The 14884-nt window shown below is 43.7% G+C and overlaps 1 protein-coding gene across 1 annotated transcript in view; it reads left to right on the top strand.

Moving 5' to 3' along the window:
* The first annotated feature begins 10816 nt into the window (after positions 1 to 10816).
* LOC147103302 (glucocorticoid modulatory element-binding protein 1-like) overlaps positions 10817 to 14884 on the top strand; it is a 30680-nt gene continuing 26612 nt past the window's right edge. The window contains exon 1 of the mRNA XM_085962766.1: positions 10817 to 11166. Coding sequence (XP_085818892.1) covers positions 11027 to 11166 — 140 coding nt within the window. The 5' untranslated portion in view covers positions 10817 to 11026. The remainder of the gene's footprint in view (positions 11167 to 14884) is intronic.

Below are 14884 nucleotides of genomic sequence, written 5' to 3'. Positions count from 1 at the left end.
GCAGCTTTAACTGGTTGCGAACACCAAATTTTATTTGTATCCTCTGTGGATCTGTAATTAATAGGCAGTATATTAGTAGATGCTAGCTAAGATTGCAGGTGATGTGTATTTAGCCACTCATTAGCATTTTATGGAGTGTTCCTTGCAAAACTGTATTTGAATCTTGCAGAAATGTTAAGAGAATATGTGGATTTATGATGTATCGAAATAGTGCTGTTGCTTTATTGATGATTGACTGACAGTTGTAGCTGGAAAGGAAACATTGCCTTTATAGTCTGCAAGCTTTTGCTGGACAGGACCAGCAGAAACTGTTGGGCTGCTGGAAGATACCAGGAAACAGTGGGCCATTTGGGAGAAAATGTATTTTTAAAAATGTCATTGATTGTTGAACACCGCAGGGTGAAATTAACCTCTGTAAATATCATTTTTTTTTACAAGAAATCAGCCAGAAGAGAAACGGGATGTTTAAGTTGACAGTCAGCCTGTGTTCACTTTACAATACTGTCATTGCTGTGCATTATATAGCCTAGTTCTGATACTCCAGTCTAATTTATTGTTGTATGAACGCATTCAAGCATAGAGCCAGGCAGACAGGCTTCTAACTGTGATGTTCTCTTTATTCTCTAAATGGCTGACTGCTGCTTTCCTGGGTAATTCCCATAATGCATTGCACATTACATTATTTACTGGTGTCAAACTCGCACATTACATTACCGTATTGACTGGTGTCAAACTCGCAATCAATACACGACATCTATCAATTAAAATCATAACAATTTTACAAGTCTGGTGTGTGATATTTCTGCCCAGGCTCAGTGGGCAGCACTCTCGCCTCTGAGTCAGAAGGTTGTGGGTTCACAGCCCCACTCCAGAGTCTTGAGCCTAAAATGCAGACTGATACTGAGGGAGTGCTGCACTGTCGGAGGTGCCGTTTTTCAGATGAGACGTTAAATTTTTGTTTGATAATCACTCCTGTGAAGCGCCTGAAGTGTTAAAGGCGCTGTATAAATGCAAGTTGCTGTTATTGTTGTTGCTGAGACCAGCTAGCTCAGCACAGACAAGGGATCAACCCGGTGATTTTTTCTGTTATCTAAAGCATTGTATCGCACTGAGGGCAGCTTTACTCACGAGGCACCATCAGCCTTGATCATGATTGATTGACAGAAGAACACTTTACCATGGTCCTCAGCACCAAAAACCTCCAAGTTATAAGCCCGTGTTTTCCTTGAAGGTGGGACTGTCCATCAATTGTGATCAAAGCAGCAATACTATTTTGATAAGTGTCAAAAACTCACTTAATATTGCTCTACAGTTAAAATACAGTGTTACAGGAAATGTCCCAATTATATGAATTTATAATTCGCTGTCAAAACGTGATCATTTACAAATTGAAATTTAGTAAATACTAAAGGTTATGGGGATATTTAATTCAGATGTTCAAAATTATGAGGGGTTTTGATAGAGTAGATAGGGAGAAACGGTTTCCACTGGCAGGAGGGTCGGTAACCAGAGGACACAGATTTAAGGTCATTGGTAAAAGAACCAGGGGATGATGAGGAAACATATTTTTACGCAGCGAGTTGTTGTGATCTGGAATGCGCTGCCTGAAAGGGCGGTGGGAGCAGATTCAATTGTAACTTTCAAAGGGGAATTGGAGCTCTACTTAAAAAGGAAAAATTTGCAGGGCTATGGGGGACGAGCAGGGGAGCGGGATTAATTGGAGAGCTCTTTCAGAGAGCCAGCACAGGCACGATGGGCCGAATGCCCCCCTTCTGTGCTGTAAGATTCTATGAAATACCAAGGCACTGAAGGGGATTGAGGTTAGAGGGTAGGAATAATGAAGATGTATAATAATAAAAGAAAAAATAGCTCTATTAGACAAAAAAAATGTAAATGGTAAGTAGGAGAGGCACTTGAGTGTAAGAGAGAGGAAAGGTGATCTTTAATCTGTTATTGAAGCATTTAATTCAGAGAGTAAGTGGATTGCTGGGCAGGTGGTCAGTTTTATGTTTCTCCGCTCTTCAATGCCATGTGCATGGGAAGCTCTGTTATATTTTAATCTTGCAGAAATGTTAAGAGAATATGTGGATTTATGATATATCGAAATAGTGCTGTTGCTTTATTGATGGTTGATTGACAGTCTTAGCTTGAAAGGAAACATTGCCTTTATAGTCTGCAAGCTTGCAGGGATGACCCAGATGGTTCGAAACTGGAGACAAAGGGCTTGGAAGAGCCGTTGATTCTTTTGCCTGTTACACAAGTTCTTTCGCTTAGGGATTCCTTGACATGGGTGCCACCCGCCACCCCCCAGCAGTTTGATTGAGTAAACCACCCTCCCCAGAGTGGCACCGAGCTGTGCAAACCAGAAGGGTCCCAAGTTTTGATCCCTGGTCTGTGCTGAGTTAGCCAATCTCAAGCCGAGGCGGGGGGGTGCTAGAGTGAATCCATCCCCCTCAGCACCATGGCTATTACTAAACATCATGAATAGGTGGCAAAGGACACTACCCCGGTATAACACTTACAGCTGATACAGACCAGATGGTCCTAGGTTCGATTCTTGGTCTGTGCTGCAGATTGAGGCAATGCTGGGGATGGTAAATTAAGCCTCAGCACCCTTTAAGCTTGACAATTCTGGTTGGATGTATTCCAAGTGGAGTATTCACGTGACCTCCCACCTCTGACCCCATAATTCCGCCATTGGTCACTCAATATGTCCATCCTCGCGGTGCCCCGCCTTTCCACGGCCAACTGGAAAGTGAGTAGACTCTTCGTTCTCCGATTGGATGATGCTTGACTGTCAGTCAGTCTTTTTTCCTATCTCCGATATTTGCATAACTAATAAACGAAAGTGTTCAAAGAAAATGAAAAGAAGCCCACAATGCTGCTATGATTTTTCTGGCGAGCTGCTGGCAGCAGTGGTCCTGGAGATGAATCTTTAGTCCCTGGAGACTCCAGGGCAATCCTGGAGGGTTGGCAGCCCTAACATACTCAGGTTTTGCAAAATTCAATTTAATGACTAGCCACTGCCCCCTGCTGGAAGGTGCATGTATGTGGATGTTGCACTGGAAAATAGGATGAAGCACAGTTATGATGCTCCCATAATGGAACAGCTTTCCTACACTCTCACTTCATGAATGGCAACTCAGTCAAGGTCCAGAGGGCCTTCTGTATTCATTCAATGTATTGGTTTTGGAGTGCAGGTGAACGTGGCAGTCATTCTGCATCGGCAGTGTCTTTCATACACACATTCACAAACACACACAAACATTCACGTACACACACAAACATTCACATACACAAACATTCACATACACACACACACAAACATTCACATACACACACACTCACAAACACACACACTCACTTGCTCACATGCACATGCACAGACACACACACACACTCACAAACACACACTCACTCACACACACAAACATTCACAAACACACACACTCATTCACAAACACACTCACTCACTCACAAACATTCACATACACACACAAAAATACACACACACATTCACAAACACACACACTCATTCACATACACACACACTCACTCACATGAACAGGCACACACTTCTTCTTCTTAGGCAGTCCCTCAGAACAGAGGATGACTTGCTTCCACATTAAAAATGAGTTCGTAGGTGACTGATGAGTCCAATGCTGGACCTACAGTCTCTGTCACAGGTGGGGCAGACGGTGGTTGAAGGGGCGGGTGGGTGGGGTGCTTGGGTTGACGTGCGTTCCTTGCGCTGCCTGCGCTTGGCTTCCGCTTGCTCCCGGCGAAGAGACTCGAGGTGTTCGGCGCCTTCCTGGATGCTTCTCCTCCACTTTGTGTGGTCTTGGGCCAGGGATTCCCAGGTGTCAATAGGGATGTTGCACTTTTTCAAGGAAGCTTTGAGGGTGTCCTTGAAGCGTTTCCTCTGCCCACCTGGGGCTCTCTTGCCGTGCCGGAGCTCCGAGTAGAGCGCTTGTTTTGGGAGTCTCGTATCGGGCATGCGGACAATGTGACCCGTCCATCGGAGCTGATTGAGCGTGGTCAAAGCTTCGATGCTGGGGATGTTGGCCTGAGCAAGAACACTAACGTTGGTGCACCTATCCTGCCGATGGATTTGCAGGATCTTGCGGAGGCAGCATTGGTGGTACCTCTCCAGTGCTTTGAGGTGCCTGCTGTACATGGTCCATGTCTCTGAGGCATACAGCAGGGCAGGTATCACTGCTGCCCTGTAGACCATGAGCTTAGTGCCGGGTTTGAGGTCCTGGACTTCAAACACTCTCTTCCTCAGGCGACCGAAGGCTGCACTGGCACACTGAAGGCAGTGTTGGACTTCGTCGTTGATGTCTGCCCTTGTTGACAGTAGGCTCCCGAGGTATGGAAAGTGGTCCACGTTGTCCAAGGCCTTGTCGTGGATTTTGATAATCGGGGGGGCAGTACTGTGTGGCAGGGGCAGGTTGGTAGAGGACGTTTGTCTTACGGATGTTTAGTGTAAGGCCCATGCACTCGTACGCTTCGGTGAAGGTGTTGATGATGGTTTGGAGTTTGACCTCCGAGTGAGCGCAGACGCAAGCGTCGTCTGCATACTGTAATTCGATGACAGAGGATGGGACGACCCTGGATCTGGACTGGAGGCGACGGAGGTTGTACAGTTTCCCGTTTGTTCTGTAAATTAGCTCCACTCCAGTGGGGAGCTTACTGAGGGTGAGATGGAGCATTGCAGCAAGGAAGATCGAGAAGAGCGTTGGTGCGATGACACAGCCTAGTTTGACCCCGGTTCGTACGTGAATTGGGTCTGTGGTGAAACCGTTGGTCAGGATCACGGCTTGCATGTCGTCGTGAAGCAGGCGGAGGATGGTGACAAACTTTTGAGGGCAGCCGAATTTGAGGAGGACACTCCATAATCCCTCACAGTTGACAGTGTCGAAGGCCTTTGTGAGATCAAAGAAGGCCATGTACAGCGGTTGGTGCTGTCCCCTGCATTTCTCTTGTAATTGACGTGCAGTGAAGATAATGTCCATTGTGCCCCTTAGTGGGCGGAATCCGCACTGCGACTCTGGGAGGAGCTCTTCAGCCACTGGGAGGAGGCAATTCAGGAGGATTCTTGCGATGACAGGCACACACACACACACACACACACACTCATTCACACACACACTCACACTCACACTCAAACACATACACACACACAAACAAGCAACAATTTCTATTGCACTCCTCATGTAGAGGACAACATCTCAGAGTATTTTACAAGATGTTGAGGAGTAAAAGGGTCGACCCCAAGCAGGACGGACAAGCAGATGTTAAAGAGTGGTGGAGGGCAGAGGCATAGAAACAGAGAAGATAGGAGCAGGAGTAGGCCATTCGGCCCCTCGAGCCTGCACCGCCATTTCATGAGATCATGGCTGATCATCCAAATTCAGTATCCTGCCCCTGCTTTCTCCCCATATCCCTTGATCCCTTTAGCCTTAAGAAATATATCTAACTCCTTCTTGAATATATTTAATGAATTGGCCTCAACTGCCTTCTGTGGTAGAGAATTACACAGGTTCACCACTCTCTGGGTGAAGAAATTCCTCCTCATCTCAGTCCTAAATGGCTTACCCCTTATCCTTAGACTGTGACCCCAGGTTCTGGACTCCCCCGCCATCGGGAACATCCTTCCTGCATCTAGTCTGTCTAGTCCTGTTAGAATTTTATAAGTTTCAATGAGATCCCCTCTCATTCTTCTAAACTCTAGCAAATATAAGCCTAATCGATCCAATCTCTCTTCATACGTCATTCCTGCCATCCCAGGTATCAGTCTGGTGAATCTTCGCTGCACTCCCTCCATGGCAAGAACATCCTTCCTCAGATAAGGCGACCAAAACTGCACACAATACTCAAGGTGTGATCTCACCAAGGCCCTGTACAACTGCAGCAACACATTCTTGCTCCTGTACTCGAATCCTCTCGCTATGAAGGCCAACATACCATTTGCCTTCTTAACCGCCTGTTGCACCTGCATGCTTACCTTCAGCGACTGGTGCACAAGGACACCCAGGTCTCATTGCACTTCCCCTTTTCCTAATCTATTGCCATTCAGATAATAATCTGTCTTCCTGTTTTTGCCACCAAAGTGGATAACCTCGCATTTATCCACGTTATAATGCATCTGCCATGCATCTGCCCAATCACCCAACCTGTCCAAATCATACTGGAGTTTCTCTGCATCCTCCTCACAGCACACACGCCCACCCAGCTTTGTGTCATCTTCAAACTTGGAGATATTACATCTAGTTCCCTCGTCTAGATCATTAATATATATTGTGGATAGCTGGGATCCTAGCACCGATACCTGCAGTACCCCACCAGTCAATGCCTGCCACTCGGAAAAAGACCCGTTTATTCCAACTCTTTGCTTCCTGTCTGCCAACCAGTTCTCTATCCAAGTCAGTACCTTACCCCCAATCCCATGTGCTTTAACTTTGCACGCTGATCTCTTATGCGGGACCTTATTGAAAGCCTTCTGAAAGTCCAAATACACCACATCCACTGGTTCTCCCTTATCTATTCTACCAGTTACATCCTCAAAAAATTCCAGTAGATTAGTCAAGCACGATTTACCTTTTGTAAATCCATGTTGACTTTGTCCGATCCTGTCACTGTTTTCCAAGTGCTCTGCTATTACATCTTTTATAATGGACTCTAGCATTTTCCCCACTACCGATGTCAGGCTTACCGGTCTATAATTCCCTGTTTTCTCCCTACCAAATTTTTTAAATAGTGGGGTTACATTAGCTACCCTCCAATCCATGGGAACTGTTCCTGAGTCTATAGAATTTTGGAAGATGACCAGCAATGCATCTACTATTTCTAGGGCCACTTCCTTCAGTACCCTAGGATGTAGATTATTGTCCTTCAATTCCGTCAATTTCCCTAACACCATTTCCCTACAAAAGAGAGAATCTTTAAGGAGAATTTTGAAAGCAGGGAGGGAGGTGGCAAGGTTTAGGGGTTAAGGAGGGAGTTCCAGAAGGCAGGTGCACAGCACCAGAAGGAACGGCTGCTGATAGTGGAAAGAGGGAACATGGAATGAGGAACAATCCAGGGTTGGAGGGGTGGTGGTGATATATGGCTGGACGAGGTGGCAGAGGCAGAGTTGGCTGAGCCCATGGAGCGATCTGAAAATGAGGACAAGGACTTTGTGATAAATCTTCAAAGGAGCTTGCATTTATACAGCATCTTATCACATCCACAGGACATCCCAAAGTGATTCCCAGCCAAAGAAGTACTTTTGAAGTGTTGTAACATAGGAAATACAACAGCCAATTTGCACACGGAAAGGTCCCACAAACAGCAATGAGATAAATGAGCAGATAATCTGTTTTTAGTGATGTTGGTTGAGGGATAAATATTGGTCCCAGGACACTGGGGAGAACTCCTCCTGCTCATCTTCAAATAGTGCCATGGGATCTTTTACACCTGAGAGAGAAGATGGGGCCTCGGTTTAACATCTCATCCAAAAGACGGCACCTCCGACAGTGCAGCACTCCCTCAGTACTGCACTGGGAGAGTCAGCCTAGATTTTGTGCTTATGTCTCTCTAGAGTGGGACGGACCCACAACCTTGTGACTCAGAGGAGAGTGTGCTACTCACTGAGCCATAGCTATTTTTGAAGTACACTGCAAAAGGTTCCATGTTTCATCCTAAAATTGCAATGTAGTAAAATATATAAAGTGTCTAAAAAAAAGGACTGGATGCAAGGCTACACAAATTGCTGCATTTTATGGAAATGTTAATTATTTGATGATAAGTTGTGTGTGTGTGTGTGCGAGAGAGAGGGTCCCTGTACTGGATTCAATTTGCTTGTGGAATCGTGACTGCTGTTGTACCCAGTGTTATGTGATGAGGAATAAGAAGTTTGCACATTTGCACCTTTTAGACCTGCCACATTTTGCTAAATGATATCCAAGAATGGTTGGAGACAAAATGATGGTGGGCAGGGGTTGGCATCATGGCTTGAGATCTGAGGCTTGCTTTGCCAGTCTTGCTAAAGTTCCCATGTTTCGCAGAAATTTTCATTATTCCTGATTCACGTGGGAAATTTAAGTGTATGAATTTACAATCCGTGCTGGAATCACAAGCGTTAAACTAACTTATGCAAAGTGTGGGAGTTGCCAGTGAATCGCAAATGGAGTTTTGACCCTTTACTGATGGTGAATTAGTTGGAAACCTTCATGACCAACATCTTCATGTCATTAGGGATCAAAATAGAAATAGAAACATAGAAACATAGAAGATAGGAGCAGGAAGTAGGCCATTCGGCCCCTCGAGCCTGCTCTGCCATTTAATGAGATCATGGCTGATCATCCAAAGTCAGTACCCTGTCCCTGCTTTCTCCCCATATCCCTTGATCCCTTTAGCCTTAAGAAATATATCTAACTCATTCTTCAATATATTTAATAAGTTGGCCTCAACTGCCTTCTGTGGTAGAGAATTCCACAGGTTCACCACTTTCTGGGTGAAGTAATTCCTCCTCATCTCTGTCCTAAATGGCTTACCCCTTATCCTTAGACTGTGACCCCTGGTTCTGGACTCACTGGCCATCGGAAACATCCTTCCTGCATCTAGTCTGTCTAGTCCTGTTAGAATTTTATAAGTTTCAATGAGATCCCCTCTCATTCTTCTACACTCCAGCGAGTATAAGCCCAATCGACCCAATCTCTCCTCATACGTCATTCCTGCCATCCCAGGTATCAGTCTGGTGAATCTTCGCTGCACTCCCTCCATGGCAAGAACATCCTTCCTCAGATAAGGTGACCAAAACTGCACACAATACTCAAGATGTGGTCTCACCAAGGCCCTGTAAATTGACTTCTGTTTTAAAAACCAGACGTCTGGTGTCTGGATTCTATTTCAGAAATTCCAGACAAAAGCCAAGTTTTCCAATTCAACAACAACCCTAACATATTGAAAGAAATGAATATTCCTTTACCACATCACATATAATTTCCCTTAATGCAGCTAACAATAGATAAAAGATATCGATGAAGATTGTTTAGAGGTGACAGCCATGGCTCAGTTGGTAGCATTCTCGCTTCTGAGTCAGTATTTTGTTGGTTCAATTCCCATTCCAAAGACTTGAGCATAAAAATCCAGGCTGACACTCCAGCGCAGTACTGAGGGAGTAAAACATTCCATGACACTGCTTTGAAGAAGTGCAGGTGAGCAATCCCTGGTATTGGGAAATGTTAGTGTTCAGAGGGACCTGGGTGTCCTTGTACACGAATCACTGAAAGTTAACATGCAGGTATAGCAAGCAATTAGGAAAGCAAATGGTATGTTGGCCTTTATACAAGAGGATTTGAGTATAAGAGTAAAGACGTCTCACTGCAATTTTCTAGGGCCCTGGTGAGACCACACCTGGAGTATTGTGTACAGTTTTGGTCTCCTTACCTAAGGAAGGAGATACTTGCCATAGAGGGAGTGCAACGAAGGTTCACCAGACTGATTCCTGGGATGGGGGGATTGTCCTTTGAGGAGAGATTGAGTAGACTAGGCCTATATTCTCTAGCATTTAGAAGAATGAGAGGTGATCTCATTGAAACATATAAAATTCTTACAGGGCTTGACAGGTTAGATGCAGGGAGGATGTTTCCCCTGGCTTGGGTATCTAGAACCAGGGGCCACAGTCTCAGAATAAGGGGTTGGCCATTTAGGACTGAGATGAGGAGATATTTCTTCACTCAGAGGGTGGTGAATCTTTGGAATTCTCTACCCCAGAGAGGCTGTGGAGGCTCAGTTGTTGAGTGTATTCAAGACAGAGATCGATAGATTTTTGGATATTAAGGGAATCAAAGGATATGGAGATAGTGCAGGAAAGTGAAGATGAGGTAGAAGATCAGGTTCGATGGGCTGAATGGCCTACTCCTGCTCCTATTTCTTATGTTCACAGAACAGAAATCACAGAAACCCCACAATGCAGATAGAGGCCATTTCGGCCCATCGAGCCTGCACCGACACATATCCCACCCTATCCCCGTAACCCCACGTATTTAATCCCCCTAACACTAAGGGTCAATTTATCATAGCCAATCAACCTAACCTGCCCATCTTTGGACTGTGGGAGGAAACCGGAGCACCCGGAGAAAACCCACGCAAACACGGGGAGAATGTGCAAACTCCACACAGACAGTCACCCGAGGCCGGATTCGAACCCGGGTCCCTGGCGCTGTGAGGCAACAGTGCTAACCACTATGCCACCGTGCTGGCCAATATTTATCCCTCAATCAACATCACAAAAAAAACAGATTATATGGTCATTGTCACATTGCTGTTTGTGGGAGCTTGCTGTGTGCAAATTGGCTGCCGTGTTTCCTACATTACAATACTTCAAAAAAGTACTTCATTGGCTGTAAAGCACTTTTGGACGTCCTGAGGTCATGAAAGGCGTGATATTTAGTTTAATATTTTAATGTATTTATAATTTAATATTTTAATGTATTATATTACAACAGTGATTCCACTTCAAAAGTACTTCATTGGCTGTAAAGCGCTTTGAGGCATTCAGTGGTCGTGAAAGGCGCTATATAAATGCAAGTCTTTCTTTCTATTGTGTTTATTTTAATGTATTTAGTTTAATATTTATATTTTAATTTATTTATAGTTTCATGTTTATACTTTAATGTATTTAGTTTTTTTATACATTAAAATTAATAATTGCTGTGGTAATTTCTTGCCAGTATGAAAGATGGCGGCGCACGGAGTAGTCACAATTCTGATTGACCGGACGCCGACGCGAATCCCGTGATGGTGACGCCGACGCGGCTCCTCCCGCTCAACGTGATGACGTTCCGCGGTGCCGGCGCTAGCAGGGAGACGTTGGTGACGGAAAAGCGCCGAAGTAGCGACCGTGGGGCCTCGGCGATTTGTCGGTTGTTAGCGGCGGACGCAGCCCGCGAGTGGGCCGCTAGGCCCCGCAGGCTCGCTCGGAGGCGGCGGGAGATCGTTCGGAGCGAGCGACCGAGAGGGAGACGGGGGTGAAGGAAAAATGGCGAACGCGGCCGAGGTGAACGCGGTGCCTGTCGGGGATGTGGTGGTGGTGACGGCCGAGGCCGCGAACCTGGAGGGGGAGAGCTCGGAGGAGAGCAAGACCCAGGTCATCCTGCAGCTGCAGCCGGTCCAGCACGGGTAAGGAGCGGGGAGGCCTGCCGGCTTCCAGCAGCCCCCAGCACGGCCTGGATAGTGGCCTGGGGGAACAGCAACACCAAGCGCTGCACAATCACATTCAAACCAACTCAATACATTAAAATATTAACTCCAATGCATTAAAATATTAACTCGTACATTAAAATATTAACTCAAATACATTAAAATATTAACTCAAATACATTAAAATATTAACTCAAATACATTAAAATATTAACTCATACATTAAAATATTAACTCAAATACATTAAAACTCATTAAAAAACTGCATTAAAATAAACTAAATGCATTAAAATAAACATTAAACTATAAATACATTAAAATATTAAACTATACATTAAAATATTAAACTATACATTAAAATATAAACAAACTAAATACATTAAACTAAATGCATTAAAATAAACTACATTAAATTATAAATACATTCAAATATTAATATTAAACTAAATACATTAGAATATAAACAAACTAAATACATTAAGATATTAAACTAATACATTCAAATATTAAACTAAATACATTCAAATATAAACATTAAACTAAATACAGTTTATGGTAAAATAACCTGTTAATACATTTATAATTTAGTTGCATATTTTAATGTTTAATTTTATAATGTATTTATAATAATGTAACTAAAGACATTAAATTCTCAGCATTAAACAATGATGAATATTATAAAATTAAACAGTGTAAATATGTATAAATTGTAAATAATATACTGTGTAATGTATAGAAATTAGATGTAGAGAAGATGTTTCCACTTGTGGGGGGAGTCCAAAACTAGGGGCCATATATAAGACAGTCACTAATAAATCCAATGGGGAATTCAGGAGAAACTTCTTTACCCAGAGAGTGGTTCGAATGTGGAACTTGTCACCACAGGGAGTGGTTGCGGTGATTAGCATAAATGCATTTAAGGGGAAGTTAGATAAGTACATGAGGGAGAAAGGAATAGAAGGTTATGTTGATAGGGTGAGATGAAGTCAGGTGGGAGGAGGCTCATGTGGAGCATAAACATAGACCATTTGAGCCGAATGGCCTGTTTCTGTACTGAAAATTCTATGTAATAAATCAGAAAAATTAAACCGTAAAAACATGTAAAATGTAAAAATTAAACATCAAATATACAGTATAAAATGAATTTTTTTAAGTAAATAAATGCATTAAATTATAAAAGTTTAATCAAACAATTAAGAATATTTAAATATAAAATGAAATGGTGTAAATACAATAAGTTATTAAAAATAAACAGGATAAATAGATTACATTTTAAAAGCTCAAATACAAACATTTATTAAATGGTTGTAAATTACAAAATACAAATCATCTGAAATTAAATGCTAAAATAAACTAAATATAAAACAAGTTTAAAAATCAAATAAAGGTAAATTAAATGTTAAAATTGCTATAAGTAGTAATTTAATTGGGTTAAACATAATTTAAAATAAAATCTGACATAAATATAATTTGAAATGAAATCTTGTGTATATAGGCAAAAAAATTACAATAATTCATCATTATATTTGAGAAGGTTATGGGTTCGAGTCCCAGTCCAGAGACTTGAGCACAAATTCCAGGCTGACACTCCCAGTGCAGTGCTGAGGGAGTGCTGCACCGTTGGTGGTGCCATCTTTCAAATGAGATGTTAAACCGAGGCCCCACCTGCTCTCAGGTGGATGTAAAAAGTCCCATGGCACTATTGGAAGAAGTGCAGGGGATTTCTGGTCAATATTTATCCTTCAACCAAGATCAGTAAAAAAAAAAAAAAAAAGATTTAACTGGTCAATATCTCATTGCTGTTTGTGCGCAAATTGGCTGCCGCGTTTCCTACATTACAACAGCGACTTCAAAAAAGTACTTCATTGGTTGTCAAGCGTTTTAGGGCGTCCTGAGATCATGAAAGGCGCTATATGAATGCTAGTTCTTTTCTTTCTATTTAAATTAAATACAGCGTAAGCGAGGTTTCCCCAATAAAAAAAAATTTGAATGCTCGGCCCATTCACGGTTTCTCGCGCAATTTATTGGAAAAGCCGGTCCTGGGCTGTGCAGGACAGGCAGAAAGCTGCACATCCGAGCAGCTTACAGGGAATGTTGATCATAGGCCCCTCGGATGCTTCAGTTACCTACAGTGCCTCAGCCTGCTTGATGCTACACAGGGTGAAAATGCATCAACAGTTATTTCTTGCACCTTGCGCTGTCATGATACAGAATTAGTGTGACACCATGACTGTGTCTGCTTAAAAAAATTGTACAAATGACAGCACAGTAGGATGGCATTCAGCCCCTTGTGCCCATCTTGGTGCTGTCTCTTCAATTGGAGCTATCGACTCGGATCCCATTTCCCTGATGTTTTCCCCCATATCCTTTTATATTCCTTTTCAAACACTTATCCTATTCCCCGTTGCGTGATGTCATGGTCTCTGCCTCATATATACATTTTTAAAATCATTTTGATTCATAGAAACGTAGAAGATAGGAGCAGGAGTAGGCCATTCGGCCCCTCGAGCCTGTTCCACCATTTAATGAGATCATGGCTGATATCCAAATTCAATACACTGTCCCTGCTTTCTCCCCAGATCCCTTGATCCATTTAGCCTTAAGAAATATATCTAACTCCTTCTTGAATATTTTTTTGGCTGGAACTATTTTCAGACATCTTTGTGTCTGGCGAATGTTTGTTCGAGTGCAAAAATATATTAAAAAAAAGTAAAACAGCAAGCCTCAAATGATGTAGAATTAGCAGGTGGTGGATGACTGGCTCACATTCCGTTTTTAACCAGTGTATAATAAGGGCCTGAGATTCCTGCCGCTCTTGTCACCAAAGTGTGGCTCCATGGGGTCCTTGACCCCCATCTGAGTCATTTGTATGAAAGGGGTGGGCAGCTTGTCTGGTGGGGGAGGGAGGGGGGCAGCGCAGGAGGCCACATACAGCTGATTGCCTGGCTGAGGAGACGGTCGGCTGTGAATGTACGACAGAACAGCGGGGGTGTGACCTTGGGAGTGCAGGTGAATAGTCGGTGCAGGCATGATGGGCCGCACTGCAGGCACTTTTACGTTGAAGGCAAGTGCATGTTACTGCTTCCATTGACAGTGCTCTCTGATATAAAGCAGGGGACCTGCATGGTCCTGACACCAGTGGCGATGCACATTTTTTGCTGGTCCCGTGAGATGCCATTATGTCTCCACCTAAATCTAAACACGTGGAGGTGGAATTTTGTTGCCTTCTCCCCATCAGTCAAAGACCTCCAGCATCTTAACAGGCCATTATCTGACATGGCAGCAGAAAGGAAGGTGAACGATATCTCCAGGTTAAAGTATGAGGCTGTGACGTTACAGTGCAGTCTAGTATTAATCCTATATACTGCTTAATCGCTTAGCCCAAGTCTGTTGCAGTCCAGAGAGTCTGCAGGCTCGATTCCTCGTCCGTGCTGATTTAGTTGATCAGGTGGAGGCGGGAATGCTGCAGTTGGCCTCAGCACCTCTGGGCCTTGCTTCTGATCACTGTCCATTGACCCAGTGCTGGAAAGTACGTGGGCATGGATGTGGGAAAGGGGATGGGGTCAGGCTGAGCATGGTCACATAGTTTGCCAAACTCTTGTCAAGCCCCAAGTATGAAAACTATCCACTTGGATGAGGTACTGAAGAGCTTTAACCTGTGGAACTGCATCACAGCAGAACTCGGTGCTTTCAGGGG

Source organism: Somniosus microcephalus, chromosome 20 (genome assembly GCF_052327205.1).
Source record: "Somniosus microcephalus isolate GS21.2 chromosome 20, FLI_Smic_1.0, whole genome shotgun sequence".
Lineage (NCBI taxonomy): Eukaryota > Metazoa > Chordata > Chondrichthyes > Squaliformes > Somniosidae > Somniosus > Somniosus microcephalus.
Note: the sequence above shows the minus strand (reverse complement) of the source record. Positions and strands in the feature narration are given on the sequence as shown.